This window comes from Primulina tabacum, chromosome 5 (genome assembly GCF_025594145.1).
Source record: "Primulina tabacum isolate GXHZ01 chromosome 5, ASM2559414v2, whole genome shotgun sequence".
Classification (NCBI taxonomy): domain Eukaryota; kingdom Viridiplantae; phylum Streptophyta; class Magnoliopsida; order Lamiales; family Gesneriaceae; genus Primulina; species Primulina tabacum.
The window spans coordinates 9797722-9813568 of NC_134554.1; the positions used below are offsets into that span (position 1 = coordinate 9797722).

The 15847-nt window shown below is 33.8% G+C and overlaps 2 protein-coding genes across 4 annotated transcripts; both read right to left on the reverse strand.

Annotated features, from left to right (window-relative positions):
• Positions 1-855: 855 nt before the first annotated feature.
• On the reverse strand, positions 856-2506 carry LOC142546341 (putative rRNA-processing protein EBP2 homolog). The gene is given in 3 exon segments (XM_075654010.1): positions 856-1668; positions 1670-1904; positions 2387-2506. Coding segments are annotated over 2 exon segments (876 nt in total). The 5' UTR covers positions 1874-1904; positions 2387-2506; the 3' UTR covers positions 856-996.
• A 3526-nt stretch (positions 2507-6032) lies between these two features.
• Positions 6033-14086, reverse strand: LOC142546342 (E3 ubiquitin-protein ligase UPL4). Of its 3 annotated transcripts, XM_075654013.1 has the most exons (18): positions 13931-14086; positions 12862-13485; positions 12627-12737; positions 12408-12524; positions 12156-12314; positions 11907-12068; positions 11389-11541; positions 11182-11303; positions 9939-11088; positions 9697-9792; positions 8014-9168; positions 7712-7936; positions 7517-7621; positions 6923-7003; positions 6759-6827; positions 6551-6679; positions 6376-6459; positions 6033-6273 (listed from the first exon to the last, which is right to left on the reverse strand). In XM_075654013.1, the coding sequence occupies exons 2-18, from the start codon at positions 13465-13467 to the stop codon at positions 6208-6210; spliced, it is 4590 nt and encodes a 1529-aa protein (XP_075510128.1). In that variant the 5' UTR covers positions 13468-13485; positions 13931-14086; the 3' UTR covers positions 6033-6207. The 3 variants fall into 3 exon arrangements, with proteins under 3 accessions (XP_075510128.1, XP_075510126.1, XP_075510127.1); XM_075654011.1 differs by having other exon boundaries at positions 6033-6459; XM_075654012.1 differs by having other exon boundaries at positions 6033-6459; positions 12862-13482; positions 13931-14081.
• Positions 14087-15847: the final 1761 nt, after the last annotated feature.

The following is a 15847-nucleotide window of genomic DNA, read 5'->3' on the forward strand; positions in this document are numbered from 1 at the left end:
TCTTTCCTGATACCACCATTGGCGACTGCATGGAGTTGTAACCTAATCCATCGCCTCCTCGAGTAAGCGATGACATGACAATTGACAACGCGAGCCCAACTCGTTAACGTACAACTCAAGGTACAAAGCTTTTGTAGACAACTAGTAAGTTTCAACTAATTTCAAATAAATCAAAACTGGCTGAAATTCAGGTCCTTGGTGTGTGAAAATATTTTAATTAAATTACCAAATAGTTTTTACTATAGATATTTTATGCACTTGTGTCATTGAACTTTACATACGTGGAAACATGTTTGATATCAATGCATTCTGCACGCTCAATACTTTTCTGAATGGTTATGTAAAAAATATATATTCAAAATTTTGCCCACTAATTGAGCAACTGTAAAAGTTAAAATAAACGTAATTCCAATGCAACATATATATTCATCAAATAAAATATGTAAAATCTATCTCAACCATTTAGCATAAAAAATATGGTCAAGTACACAAAACGAGATGTATCTCAAACATGGAATCGTCTACTCATCGTTCAACATCCAACAAAAACAAAGAGAACAAAGACAAAAACCAAAACGACAAAGTTATGTCAAATCGATAGAAGCACTCCCGATATAATAAGCAGTGTTAATCAATAATCATATAAATTTCACTTTTATTTAGAATGAAAGTCGAAACCCAAACATGTTTTAGCCCGTCGGGAATTTTATAACATTGCTGGGAGTGTTTTTCCGAGTCTACAAGAGATCATATGTTCAACTAAAGCTTCATTCAACAACTTGCAAAGAAATTTTGGGGAATTTCTTCTGCTTTTTTTTTTTTGGATTATTTCCCAATCAATTGCAGCCAAAAGCATACAGAAAACTCAAAGCACAAGTTAAAATTGAGATAGGGTTAACAGCGCAGTTTTGACAGCTTAAATCATAACAATCTATCCAAAATTGGTGATACATGAACACCTTAAATACACAATCCTTGAAATAAGGTTAAAAAATCTCACCTTTTCTGCTTCTTTGATCCGGGGAAAGTGTTTTTACGGAAATCTCTGAAATCATTTGTTGTCTCCACCATGTTTTGCTTTTTCATTCCTTTCTTCCCTCCAAAACCAAATTTGGCATCCTTGATATCCTTGCCTTTCCTCTTATTAAATCCCTTCTTCCCCTTGCCACCACCTAGCTTTGCCTTTCCTCCAGAACGATCTCCGGGAGACACCCCTGGCCTCTTCTTATTCGATCTTTCAAACGATTTCCCATCTTCAAAAGCCAAGCTAAGATCACCATCATTGTCATCCTTAGCAAATCCACTCTGCTGCCTCTGCTTCCGCCACTTCTTAACTGATTCAATATCTTCTTTCTTCTGTTTAGTCCTCTCCCTCTGCTTCTGAGCCTGTATCTCTTTGGCTAACTTCTTATTCTCCCTTGCCTTCCTTCTCTCCTCAGCCTCTTCAGTCTTTCTCTTCTCTGACAAGAGCCGTCCCTTTACTTTTTCCATGTGTCGATCAGTTTTCACCATTTCCGCATAATAGTCCGAAGGCCTCAGGAAAGGTAGCCCCATAGACTGAAACTTCGTAAAGGCCTGTCTTGCACCTTCTAGTGCCTGTGTGTAGAAAGCAAGTTCCCGGTTCAGGTCATCATTCACATCGACCTCTTGCCCCTGGTCAATATCAATAGGAAAGTTTTTGTATCCAGTCTACATTTTCAGGCCAGCTGATATCTGCAAGTTTATCGAATAAGCCATCCTTGTTGTAAACAGCAGTTTTTGAAGGCTCGGTCAGCTGCACGTCATCACCATCTTCTGATCCTGATTCAGACTCAGAAACAACTGGATCATCATCCTCTGCTCCTGAGCCATTCATTGTCCCCTTATTAGACATGTGTGACTCTTCTTCTAAAGTTAGAAATAGCCTGCAAAAAAGAAAACCATAAACAAAAAATTATCCAAGAGCTTAAAAGAGACAAATGCTTGCTTAAATATAAAATCCCACTGAAATAGTACAAATTTCTCTGCACCTTTTTAAAAGGTTTTCTTTTTACTCGACTTTATCCAAGCCAAATTATCGAGACTCCCTATTATACAGCAAAAAACTAAATACAGGCGTGAACTCCCTCAAAACAAAAGCTGTGTTTCGATTTCAATTATCAGGATATTAGGAAATAATCAACTACAAGCCCAAAAAAAATCAAAAATTGACCATTATTCAAATAAGAAACTCAATTTCAGATAATATTCACAGTTCAAGATTAAAAACAAGTTCAATCACTCAAGGAAGTATACTAAAGTCTTAAATGCTCGAATACAAAACATCTGGATTTATCAGCTAATCGTCAGAGACAAACTAAGATTAAAAAGTTAAACAAAATAAAGCACTAGGATTTCGGTAACTTACGCTTGTATTCGTCGAACTTCGCCTCGTTCTTCGATAATCAGCTAAGAAGCAAGCTGCGAGGTTAGGGTTTGTGGAGACAGGGTGACACTAGACGAGTCTCCTCGTAATGTTATCCTTTATAATTTCAGCCCAATACATTTAGGGCTAAAGGCCCATTTGTTTTTATCCTTATTGTCAACATATGTATAACGAAAAGGTTTGATCAAACTTATTTAAAATAATTTATAAAAAAAATTATACATTATTTTAATAGCTTATAAGCTGTAGGATGTTATTTTAAAATAAATTGTTAAAATGCTTAGATAAAATAAGTCAATAAATCTTTAAGAAAATTTTCAAAATCGAACTGGACCGATCGGTTCGACCGAGAACTGATAACTGGTCCAACGAGAACTGATAACTGGTCCAAGGTCGACCACACTTAAAAACCATTATATTGGTTGAACCAGTAGAACCGCTCATGAACTAGTGAACCAACCAACCGGTTCACCCTTTTTAAAAATTTGATTGACTTTATATTTAAAGTCTTGAATTTTATTTTTGATACATACACGAACATAACATTATAAAAATAAAAAATAACTATTTTTAACATATTATTGATTAAATATGATCATTTTAATCACAAATATAAAAATTATTATTATAGTTATTAATACTACAATATTTATACTATTATAATAATAATATTATTATTATTATTTATTTCTTGCATTATTATGTGAGTATAGATTTGATATATGATAAAAATTTTGAAAGATGTTCATATAAGATCTTAAAAAATAAATTGGGATTACCTAATTTTTTTAAAAAAAATTTACAACTTATTTTGATAACTTATAAAGTCTTTTTTTAAAAAAAAAAATTTGAGTGTTTTGAGCGTTTATAAGTTGAGTTAAACACCATCATATTTTAATTAAAATAGAAATTTCAGTGTGAATTTGAAACTAATGACATTGATTATTCCTGAAACAGGATTCGAGCGTTTTGTTTTAATGTCATTATAAATTGAATTATTTTTATATATTGACACATTAGTATTTCTCGATGAACTTTTAAATAAAAAGATTTATAATTTGTGCCAACCCGAGAAATATAATGTAAAAGAATATATCATATATATTATGAAAAAAAAGCCTATTTGACAAATATAGTGTGTTCGAATTCGGCCTGAAACATTATCGAATATGTATTCGGTAAATTTGAATTCAAGTAAAAATAGTGTCGAACATCTCAATATCATAAAGATTAAACACTATCAATTTTATCTAATTTATTTCAAAAATTATTGATAAGAGCCTTAAATATGATTTATTCATATTTGAATGTTACAGGTATACTTTTGCTAACAAAACTTTTCCAAGATATTATTAAAAGAAGTTGGTATTGATGTATAATTTTATTTATATGTATTTATACGGTCTCATGGGTCATATTTTGTTAGACAGATCTCTTATTTGGGTCATCCATGAAAAAAATTAATTTTATACTGAAAGTATTACTTTTTATTGTGAATATCGATAGGATTGACATGTCTCACAGATAAAGAAAAGTGAGATCATCTCACAAGAGACCTACTCAAACAGTAATTATACAATGGCTAAATCGATAATGCGAAACTATTTTTGTGTATAAATTATAGAACATAAAAAACAATTAAAATTTTGATTTAAACCTTCTTTTTATTAACACACTTTGTTTTAAACTGGTCTTAAATTGAATTCGGGCCCACAAAACATCGTAAAAATGAATGGCAAAAACTTGTGTGAGACGAGACGGTCACACAGGTCGTATTTTGTGATACGCATCTTTTATTTGGGTCATCCATTAAAAAATATTACTTTTTATGCTAAGATTATTACTTTTATTGTGAATATCGGTAAGGTTGACTCGTCTCACAGAGAAAAATTCGTGAGACTATCTCATAAGAGTTATATTCTAAAACGAATGATTATCAGATTTTATAACAAAATTGAATGAGATTTCTATTCTCTCAGTCATAAGAGGTCCACTTTTTAATATTTTTTTAAATTAATAATTATCAGAGGTATATGAATATCTTGTAAGAAAGAGATTCTAGTACATTAACTAATTTTTGGTGATTTTTTTTTTAAAAATTCGAAATTATCTATTGTAGGACCGAGTCCTTACCGCTTTACCAAAAGTTATAGCTAGTGGTAATGGTGCAACTCAAATCTTTTAAATCGCACAGCAGCTCAAGCACCACGGTTCTATCGCTCTACCAAGTAGGGACAATTAATGCACTCAACAATCTTCATCCCAATAATTACAGTCATTGCAATCAATGTGAATCGAACTCGTGACCTTGGCTCTGATACAAATTATAGGACCGAGTGCTTACCGCTTTACCAAAAACTATAGCTAGTGGTAATGGTGCAACTTAAATCTTTTAAACCGCACAACAGCTCAAGCACCACGGTTCGATCGCTCTACCAAGTAGGGACAATTATTGCACCCAACATTATCCCTCACGTATTTGATTATAATGTATATAATCTTGTTTTTCAATTTAACTATTTCAAAAAAATGATTTTGTTTTGTTTATTAAATTACTATTTGTTTAGTTTTTTATATCACATTATAATGTGTCATTAAATTTTCATAGTTCATAATTTTATAGAAAATTCATCTTACTAAATCTCATGTCGTATTTAATTTTGTAAATATCATAATTACACTTGAAAAATAAAATATGTACAACACATAATTTTGTGTAATGCATTACACACATAAGTTGTGTGTGTACCCAACCCAGTTGTCATTATATATTACAAGGGGAAAAATATATATAATATTTGGATAAGATAATATATATTATAAAGGGCAATAATATATATTAGTATAAAGGAAAAGCATATATCATATTCAAATAAATTTATATACATCAATATACATGAGATACCCTTTTATTAATTGAATTTGATGAAACTTTTGTGATATCAAACTAAACTTATAAAAATACCAATTGGATGATAGGATTTTATTTTGCCGTAGAAATTTGAAGAATAAATTTATTTAAAAAGACAAGTGACCTTATTCGTCGTAAACATCATTGTATTTACATAAAAACGATGATTCGAAATCCATCCAAAGTTAATTCACTGAACAATCAAATATATTTAAAATTCATAAATTCAAATCCATCTATACAAAGACAATTTTAAATGTTTATTTTTTTGACTCATCTCCCATAACATCACATGACTTACTCATGACGATTTACAACACCTCACATCATAAGATCGTTATCACGTTACCTTCTTGAATCATATAATCAATTCTCTAATGATCGTCACTTGGATAAAATATAAATACAATAAATAATGTTAATTCAAAACTCATCCCACCCAGTATTTATATTTTAACTAAAACCATATTTTATAAAATAAAAATTTATTAAACTTAGAATATATATATATATATATATATATATATATAAATAAATATAAGATTGTTATATAACACGCTAGATATGTGCGCTTGTATATAATAAAGGAAAACACCACATGAAAGCTTTATACTCGAATCATGTAAACTTGGATAAGGAATTAATAGATATAAAGGTTAAAATCTAAATAATATTTGTAAAGAAATAGAACTATGAACGACCCTAAGTTCTGTACATCAACCATCAACCGTTGCTATTCATGAAGAGATCTTCACATGTGTACTTCAATCAGCTCTTTCCTCCAACCATTAAATCTGCTCCACAATTTTTTCAACCAACTACCCTACTTCCATATTCACATGCTATATAGCCTGTAGATATATACATACCAGTTTCGGCAAAGAGGAGGAGATTATGAGAGGTGGAACGATCCCTGCCCTTCGGTTATGGCGTATAGCAGCTTCTCTTTCATAACTTCCTGCACAACACACACGAAAAGTTAGCCGGTTTTCTGAATTTGATCCACGAAAGAGTAGAGAAGAAATGATATCGGGGGTAGAATAGAAAGAGCGAGGTCGACTTTTGTTGAATAAGGTGGGAGCTTCAGATAATTTGCACAGGTCATCACACTGGGTAAGTCGGCGTCAATCCACTTGCCACAATGCTGTCAAGAAAGTCAAATACCAGAATATTAGTAATTACAGTCCAGTGGAGAAAGGTGTATGATCTTACTCGAGGGATGTCTATACTCTGACCTTCCGAACTATGGTCAGTTTTGGGTTGAGAGAAGCCAAGCCCCCAGTAGGAAGGCGGGGCGCACCAGTCACAAACTGCAAGAATGCTCGTTGCTGCTCATGGTTAAACTCTTGCATGATTTCAAGTAACTGAGAGTTGAAAAAGATACTCGTTAGCTCAAATGAAGGATTGCTAAGAACTGAAATCAAGAGATGGCACTGTACTAACATCGACGATTGGGGGACTACTGATTGTGTATCCATGGTCGAATTTGATGTTATCCAAAAGTTCATCCGACTGTATAAAAAGGAATAGAATATAAAAGGATATCAGCTGGCGACTAGAACAAGTATTGACATTCACTGGATGTTAGATCTGTTAATAATACTTACATTCCATAGCGCATGTTCTCCACACAGTAAGCGTTCCAATTCTCCTTCAGTGAAAACTTGAAGATGCTGGACAGATAAAACCTGAAACCCATTGCAGAAGTCGGAGGAAGCAAATATCAGAAACTCTGTAATATATCATATCACGCAAAATCAAGTCCAGCAAAAGGGATCTTGCAAAGATACGAAAGGTTGCCTCTTTAAAATCCTGGGAAAGATAATTTTTAACTTAGAAGCAATACAGCTCATTTACCAATGTTGGCAGGAACAAATAAACTCATCACACATGTAATAACTATCTTTCTATATGAGCGAGTGGAAAACGATATTCAATTATCACAAACCTTATCAAGTCGCAAATATTTGGGACAATACATTTTACATCTCATGTATAAATTTTACACTCCAAGATCTTTATACATAGAAGAAAGATGTGGTAAATCATATCATTCGCCTCACAACGGCAGAAGACTCATGAACAAAATCAACACAATATTTTCTTGAATAGGACGTAAGGAAAGAAAACAGAAGGAACTATTCAAAGTGTATCTCACAAAAATCAGGCAAATGACCATTCATGATAGACAGAGAACAAACCTGATCAAAACCTGACTTAAATGCTTCCACTTGTCTCGAAATTCCAGACTTTGTTGTAGCATCAACTATGAGGGTGATATATTCCTCTATATTGTCCAGATTTACCTGTAAATTATTAGTTTAAAATATAATAAATGCATCCAATTTTATCAACCAAAACATCTGGCAAAGAAGAATGACAGTGCAAAATCTAACCATCTTTGAGTCAGGTGCCAAGCCATAATCTGGATACCCTGGAAGAGTAAAATCAAGGCAGAGATCCTCAATTTTTGTGCTCCGCAAACATACACCAGGTTCTTGTGATTCTTCTTCTTCACAGAGGGATCTCAAATACTTATTCCTTTCAACCACGGCCTGAAACTCTACTAAAGCCTTTCCCAGTGAAGGATCAATCAACAGGATGTCATGCACAGTAAGTTCCTGCATAAAAAATAATGCATCAAATACACTGTTATATGTATCATTAACCAAACGTGTCAAAACCAAAGCTGGTATACCTTGCCCAGAACAAGTTTATAGAAAGCATGAGAAAATGGAAGATCTAAAACTCTTCCATCTTGAAGTGCTTTTGCAACTATTTGTCCCAGAAGTCTGAACTTTTTAATCACTTCTGAAAATGATGTACTACTTTCTGTACTCAATGAAGGTAACCAAGGTCGGGGGAAGAGTCCAACAGGAGACACCAGAAATCCAGGATTCTCAGCCTCCGCAGCATTCATGCAGTCGACCTGGTCTTCTCTCCACATACCCAAGCCATTTCTCTGAAACTCATGGCATACCAGTGTGTAGAATTCCAGCGTCGGACCAAGACCAGTACCCACCTCCTCATTATATTCCACTTCAAGAAGAACCTTCTGATGGGCATGGAGTTCCATCATGCGAGTAGCAGATTCTAGAATTGTATTCCTGTTAACCAAAAACTTCTTGCGTGGAAAGTTCCCGTGATTTTGCTGCCTGCCGCTATAACTTCCAACATAAGTTTGAGGTGATGGAAGAATTTGAGCCGGTAATCTTCCAAGTGCCGCAAGATGAAAATATTTACACTTCGCTTCAAAAGCAAATAAAAATGGGTACGAAGCCATTAACTGGGTACACCATGCAGGCATACCCCCAACAGAGACAGCCATAGGATCTCGCATCTGCTGTTCTAGTTTTTCACTCAACTTACTGTTGACAAATTCATTTTGAGAGACATCATAAACCGCCACATGAAACTTATCCAAATCATCTGTTCTTCCTTCAGCAAACGCATATGTTCTCTCACGAGACATCAGGTTAAGTCTCATTCTATTTATTCTTTCCATGCTTCTCAGAAGGAATAATATATCATGAGCAGACCCCAATTTCTCCACATCAACTTCAGAAAAAACTGTTCGTGAATTATATGAAGACGGCTGGCAAAATGAGGTTTTTTTATAAGTTATTTTATAAGTATGAGTCCACAAGTTTGCACTTGGGATAATATCATGTTCAAGTTCAATTTGCTGTTTGAGTATAGACTGATACAGTGTCAATTTACAGTCCAGTTGCTGCCCTTCCAAGTACAAAAGTAACTTCTGCGAAGTATCTTCACTGTTACTGCACCCTGGTTCCTCTGTTTTCACGGCATCATCCTTTTGAAGAGTATTATCTTCCTCTTGCTCAAAGGCACCCTTTACATGATCAGATAAAAATTATATGAGGCAAATCCTTAAGGTTATGTTTGGGGGGGAGATTTGAAATCCATAAATTTCGATTATAGTTTTCTTGTTTACGATGAAATAATAGATCAAATCTTAAATCTATACATTACTTCTTTACATATTATTAAAACAAAGTTGAATAGATTTCAAATAACACTATTATTGGGTTTGGGTGAACTTGAAACTGATCATAATTATCGTGAAATATTATATAAACATGTGAGAAAGGATTTGAAGTTTATGGTGATACTTCGAAATACATTTAAAATCTATGGACTTTAAATTCATCATTCCAAACACAACCTAAAGTGATTAAACATTTCAGAGAACTGAATCGAACAGACTTCGACATGGAGAGGAGAAACCCAAGAAGTGCAATTTTTTTCTATGGATATAACTAAATGGGAGACCAAATAGACTGGAAAGAGACTACAAATATATAGCAATTAAAGATAATAAACACAAAATATAGCAATGACCAAGAAGAAAGCATCATACCACATGGACACCAGTTACTTTCTCTGAATCCAGAATTTCTCGTCCAGAACGTGCTGTGTCCCTTGGTGAAGACAACAATACATCTCGCTTTCCATCCTGTAAAGAAGAAAGAATAAATCAGATGTATACTCGTGTCTAATTAAAAGAAGGGATAAGAAATAAATTTGAATTTCATTTTCCTGAAACAAATTATAAGATGTAAGCATATCCATCAGCTAAAAGTTTAATAGACGAGAATAAACCTGCTGTTTATGAACATTATCGACTATTTTCTTTGACACAATACCATCAGCAATTTTGTCTACTGAATCACTCGAGTATGATGGTGAATGAGAACATGAACTATTACTCCCCTTTAAATCCTTTGACCCCAGAGTCGAACTCTTGGGGTCAATGTTACAAACTCTAGGCCACAAATATCCTTCAATTGCATCCAAAGGCAGAAAAGGGTCAACATTCACGATATCTTCAGAGTAATCACGAAGAGAGATCTCCTCCTTTTCCCTCTCAAACTGAACTTTGAGACATGGATACGAAGTGCAACGCCCATATGGAACAGTAGCATAAGAGTTTCGCAGCTTAGATGCATGGTTCAAGATGACGGGGAAATTTTCAACTGAAGACAGAGCACTTTGCAGTCTTCGTACTATTGTCAAAAGAGAAAATTTCTCCAAAGCTGGATCACTGCATGACAATAGTAGTCGTCCAAACACCTCAAACCTTTTTCCAGCATCATAACATTGATTGGCTGTGTCATAGGTCTCTTCTCCTACAGGATGCACCCCATTTGATACGTAGTTAACTAATGCTTTAATAACCCCACTCTCAACCAACTCAAAAGTGGAAATGGAGTCTTTCTCATTAAGCTCTGACAGTATTTGATGCAATACACCATAAATCTCTTCTTCCAGTTGACTGCAATTAGCATCCTCCAAGGATTTACTCAACAGGGCTGTTAATGCACTTGATAAATTTCTGAGATTCTGAAGGATATTGGACACTCCTTTCTCAGGGTTCACCGATTCTGTTTCAAAGAATGCAGTCCAAATATGCCTTGCAAGATTATGTACAGTGTCTTTCTGAAGCTTGCAGCATCCATTTTCAGGAGATTTTGAAGACTGACCCATATCAAATGCATAACATGGGCATCTACGTACTTCTCGGAAAGCTGATTTTTGTGCTCCATTAGTTTCCAGACTCATGCCATCGAAAACTGGAAAAAGCTTCAAATCTTTATCTGGAGAAATCAGTGCTAAGATGGCAAACAGGACACCTTCCTTCATAAAGGAGTTCAAGAAAACATGTGGAAGCTTGAGCATCAAAGTATCAACAATCTGAAGGGCCAATAATATTACATGATGATCCTTTCTCACAAATACTCCAGCCAAAAAGCTGTCAGTCCACACAAGAGGTCGCAGCATTCAGATTAAAATAAGATAAACACTGACAAAGAAATATCACCAAGTAGAAAAGAAACCATTTTACCTTGAAAAGTTAACAGTTTGTAACAAACTCTGAAGCACATCAGGTGTGCTGAAATGAACTAACTTATAGATAACAGAGAGACAGCCGTAACATACAAGCAGATTGACGCCAGTACCCACCACCTGCTTAAATATAAAACAGGCAGCTAAAAAACTAGGAAGGAAAAACTAGAAAAAACTCAAAGCAATCACTTATGAAAGCACCAACCCAAATCAGTATAGGAAGTAAATCAACTCCAAACTTGGGGAGAATGTCGGGATGGCTCAAAAGAAAAGCCTCCTTGTCTGACTTTGGTTGACCATCCTGTTCCATACAAACTGCCGGGAGAAGCTCATTCAACAACTTCAAAACTTCATGTATCTGAGAAATATAGACCCGAATAAGTGGCAAAGATAGAGTACATGTGGAAGGATTCAGATGGGCTTCTTGTTCAAGGAAATTTGCCAACCTCTACCGAATAATTCTTTAATCAATAACAAGATAACTTAAATCAATCTGTATTGAAATTGCAAACGATCTCTCTAACTATCCATTATTCCAAATACATAGATTCACTAATGTTTAATTTAAATATCCAAACTATAGGTGGTCTCCAGCATGTTACTCTTGAAGGCAAACAAATAATCAAGATCCCTGCTTAGTGAAGCAAAGAATACAGCAAAAATTGCTTAAATTAAGCTACATTCTACAGATAATCTAGCACTGAAAGATCACCGGGCGCACACCTGGCTGTAATGTCCATCCAACATGGGGACAGAGTGTGTTCCATGAGACAGATCATAAGAGGATAGCATGTCCTTCACTGTGTTGCTTATATTTAGCTCGAAAAGTGTCTTGAATGCAATAGTAGAGCCAGCAGCCAACTTGGCAAGTAATCCAATTAAGCCCTGAGAGCCATTTATAAGAAATGGGATCTTTTATGGCAGTAATGTTTCTCAGATCCATGAAAATTGGGTACAAAAAATTTTGCTTACTGTATTTGTCAATTGGCAAAGGGTAGTGCGACTATTTAGGCCAATGAGATGTACTGCATGCTGTACCAGCCCATGCCTACAAATTTCATTGAGCATATCTGGAGAATGATAGATTTGATCACCTATTCTAATCAAGCAAGTGGCCACACTTTCAACAAGCTAAAAAGGGAGATAAATTGATTATTAGAAAAACAAAGATTGGTGATTTTCATACAGATATTATTCAAAGATGAGGCTTTTTCGAACGGGTACCTGTCTATCCTCATACTGTAGAAGATTACACAAAATTGGAAATGCCTCCATGAAAAGCGAAGGAGATTCAGGATACTGTTTCTTACATATATTGACCACAGTTGAAAGAGCAATCCTCTAAAGGTACCAGAAAACAAAAGGAGAAAGGGATAAGTCTTCAATGACATAGCACCATATTGACACTGTTGTAAAATGTTTTAAACAAACGCCTATAAATACCTGCACACTTGTTGAGAAGAAATCGATATAACTCAAAACAGCCATGATAGCACCAGATTGTAAGCAAGCAAGAGGTTGTTCACGTGAAATTTTCTTTAAAGCTTGCAAACACTACATTGGGAACATAGATGAAAACAAAAAACCAGATACAAATTACATAGATAAAAATTCACATGGTTACAGTAGCAAGTGTTTTATGACAAAATTCTAAATAGATTAAGTTTCAGCAGCATACTTGTTCCGCCACGTCCAAGTATTCAATAGACATTAATCTTTGACAAAGAGTAGGGACAGCATCATGCCTCACAAGAAAACCAGAGGATCGAGGATTAGCATCGCACAGATAAGTTATTGCCCTTATTGACAAGAGTATTATATCAGGATTGCTCTCATGTTTCGCCAGTTTGACGAGTAATGGGGAAAATGAATCTGCCATTAGGCTCGATAAAGAACTATCGCTACAAAAGGATAGCAACTCGCAAAGCTCAGTGAGTAAAGCCAACTGTGCTGATTCTTCAAACTCATCACTCAAACTCGACAGCACTTTCTTAAATTTAGTGTGATCACCAGTTGATTGATGCCTATAATAATCACGGAGACTGCTATCCGAATCACACGAGCCATTGGTTGATTCCTTCTCCCCATCAACCTCTGATCTTGTCGACCCAGAAGTGGAAGACGATGTTTCCATCTCAGAATCGCGGGCTTCGTGAGCAAAGCTCATTTGTGTTTGGGCAGACGAGCTTGAGGTACTCGGACGGAACTCAAACGAACTGCACGCTCTCTTATCGGCAGGCAATTCGTCCACTGTTTCAGTTCTCTTTTGACCTCTATTTTCCATTCAGAGATCCCAACACTACTGCACAGAAAGATAACAAACTTCAATCGACCCGTCTCACAAAGAATACTGTAAAGAATCATAATAATAGACAAAGTCAAGTAATCAAACATCTGCCCATATTACCCAGCAAAATAACCAAACAACACGATCTTTTTATAATTCCCAGAACTTAAAAAACAGATAAAACCAAACAACAGCATCACAGAAAAAAAAAATTTAAACCACGTCAATGATCAACACCACCCACGAAAAATTGCACCAGACCAAACATTGATCATGCAACAGAGTACATCAGAATCACCCATTCAAAAAGACCACAAAAAACATCCATCTTTAGACACGAACAAAGAAAAACCAAAACTGAAATCGAGCCAATCAATCAAAAAGCTAGAATTCAAGCACCGATAAACATATCAAAAACCCAAAAAACTTTTCCCTTTCTCGCTCTCTGTTTCACTTTTACCTCCAACAGGTCACCCGAAAATTGATCTCGCCAGCGTTACAAAATTCATGAAAAAGTTTACAGCGATTATGATGATGATGTTGATGGGTGGAAAAACAGAGTAAGAAGAAACACTTTTTTTTTATATGGGAATTAAATGAATAATATGATAATTTACGGAATACATATACTGTAGAAAAATGATTCCGTATAGAGGTATAATACATGCTCAAGTTACGGTTTCGTCCTTTTAATCTTGGACAGCTTGACCAACACGTGTAAGGCTGTGGTGTAACAAGATTATATTTGGGCTTTGAATGTATATGGTCTCAAGGCTCAACAATTATTGGGCCTTCACACAATGTGCTTCTCCGTAGGCCCATTTGATTCGCCCATATATGGGCTTCGCAAAATTTTAAAAGCCACGTACTCTCTATGAAATTTATTGTTTTTTAAAACCCTGCATTTAAAGAAAAGAAGGCTAAAATCCTTTGAAAATGGAGAAAATGTTTCTTACTTTTAAAAAAACAGAGAATTTAGAAATAAACTTAATTTTACGTAGGGTGTTTTATGAATCTAAAACGCAATCTATCAAACTTTTATAGCTAATTAAATTCCCAAATTTCGAATTCTGTTTTTTTTTTAAAAAAAAAATATGAGATCGTATGTCAATTTTATGAAATGGATTTCCTACCCGACTCGACACATGAAAAATACTATTTTTTTGTCAAAATTATTATTTTTCACACTAAGAATGGACTGAGTTAACTCGTCTCAAAGATAAAATATGTGAAATCGTTTCAAAAGATATATATTCTATTTAATATTATATATCCATATACTTTTCTATAAATTTTAAAACTATTAATAATTTGTTCACATCTTTATATATAACATTAAAATTCGATTTATCAATTCATTATATTAATAAAAAAAATTATTTCCATCATTGTGATTTATTAAATTTAATGAAGTTATAGTGAATTCCTGATTTGATTTTTTAAAAAAAAGGGTCGACGGCATTCATTAAATATTTGGAAATTGAAAATAATTTTAATAAAATAATTGAACTATGCATTTGGATTTAGATAAACGAATTTGAGATGAATTCGAAAGGATTTTGATTTCAAATCCATCACAAATCTATGAGTGAGACTCATGTGAGACCGTCTCATGGATTCTAATATATGGGATGGGTCAACCCTACCGATATTAACAATAAAAGTAATACTCTTAGCATAAAAAGTAATATTTTTTTATGGATGACTCAAATAAAGATCCGTCTCACAAAATACGACCCGTAAGACCGTCTCACACAAGTTTTTGCCCAAATCTATATGGCTCAAAATTAAAATAAAGGATTTGAATCATGGGAAAATTTTTCTTGCAATTTCAACTTACTCCCCAACCTAATCATTTAAAATTCATTTATTTAAAATTTTACACAAATCCAAATCCCAAAAAAACGCATTGTAAATTATTTTAAATCAAACTAATTAAGATATTTTAATAGTAAAAATACAATCATTTTATAAATTTATGTTATTTTTTCTTTCACTCAAATTAAGTTAATTACAAATAATTTAAAAATTATAATAAAAATAATCATTATATATAAAATTATTTTGTTTAGGGCTGTGCAAAATTTCGGTTAAATTGAATTCGGAAATTCGGTTCGGTTAATTCAGAAGTTAGATTTTGAAATTTTAAACAATCGGTTAATTCAGTTCGGTTTCGGTTTTAATTTGAAAAATTCGGTTAAATCGAATTAACTGATTTAGTATATATATTAATTTAAATTGTATATGAACACTAAAAATACATTAGAAGGAAACTCAACTTTTCATACATTATAAGAAATTTCATTCATCCAATGATTTTTTATTCAATATTTATATTGATATTTTTTGTTCAATATTTCTTGTTATTTATAAGCTT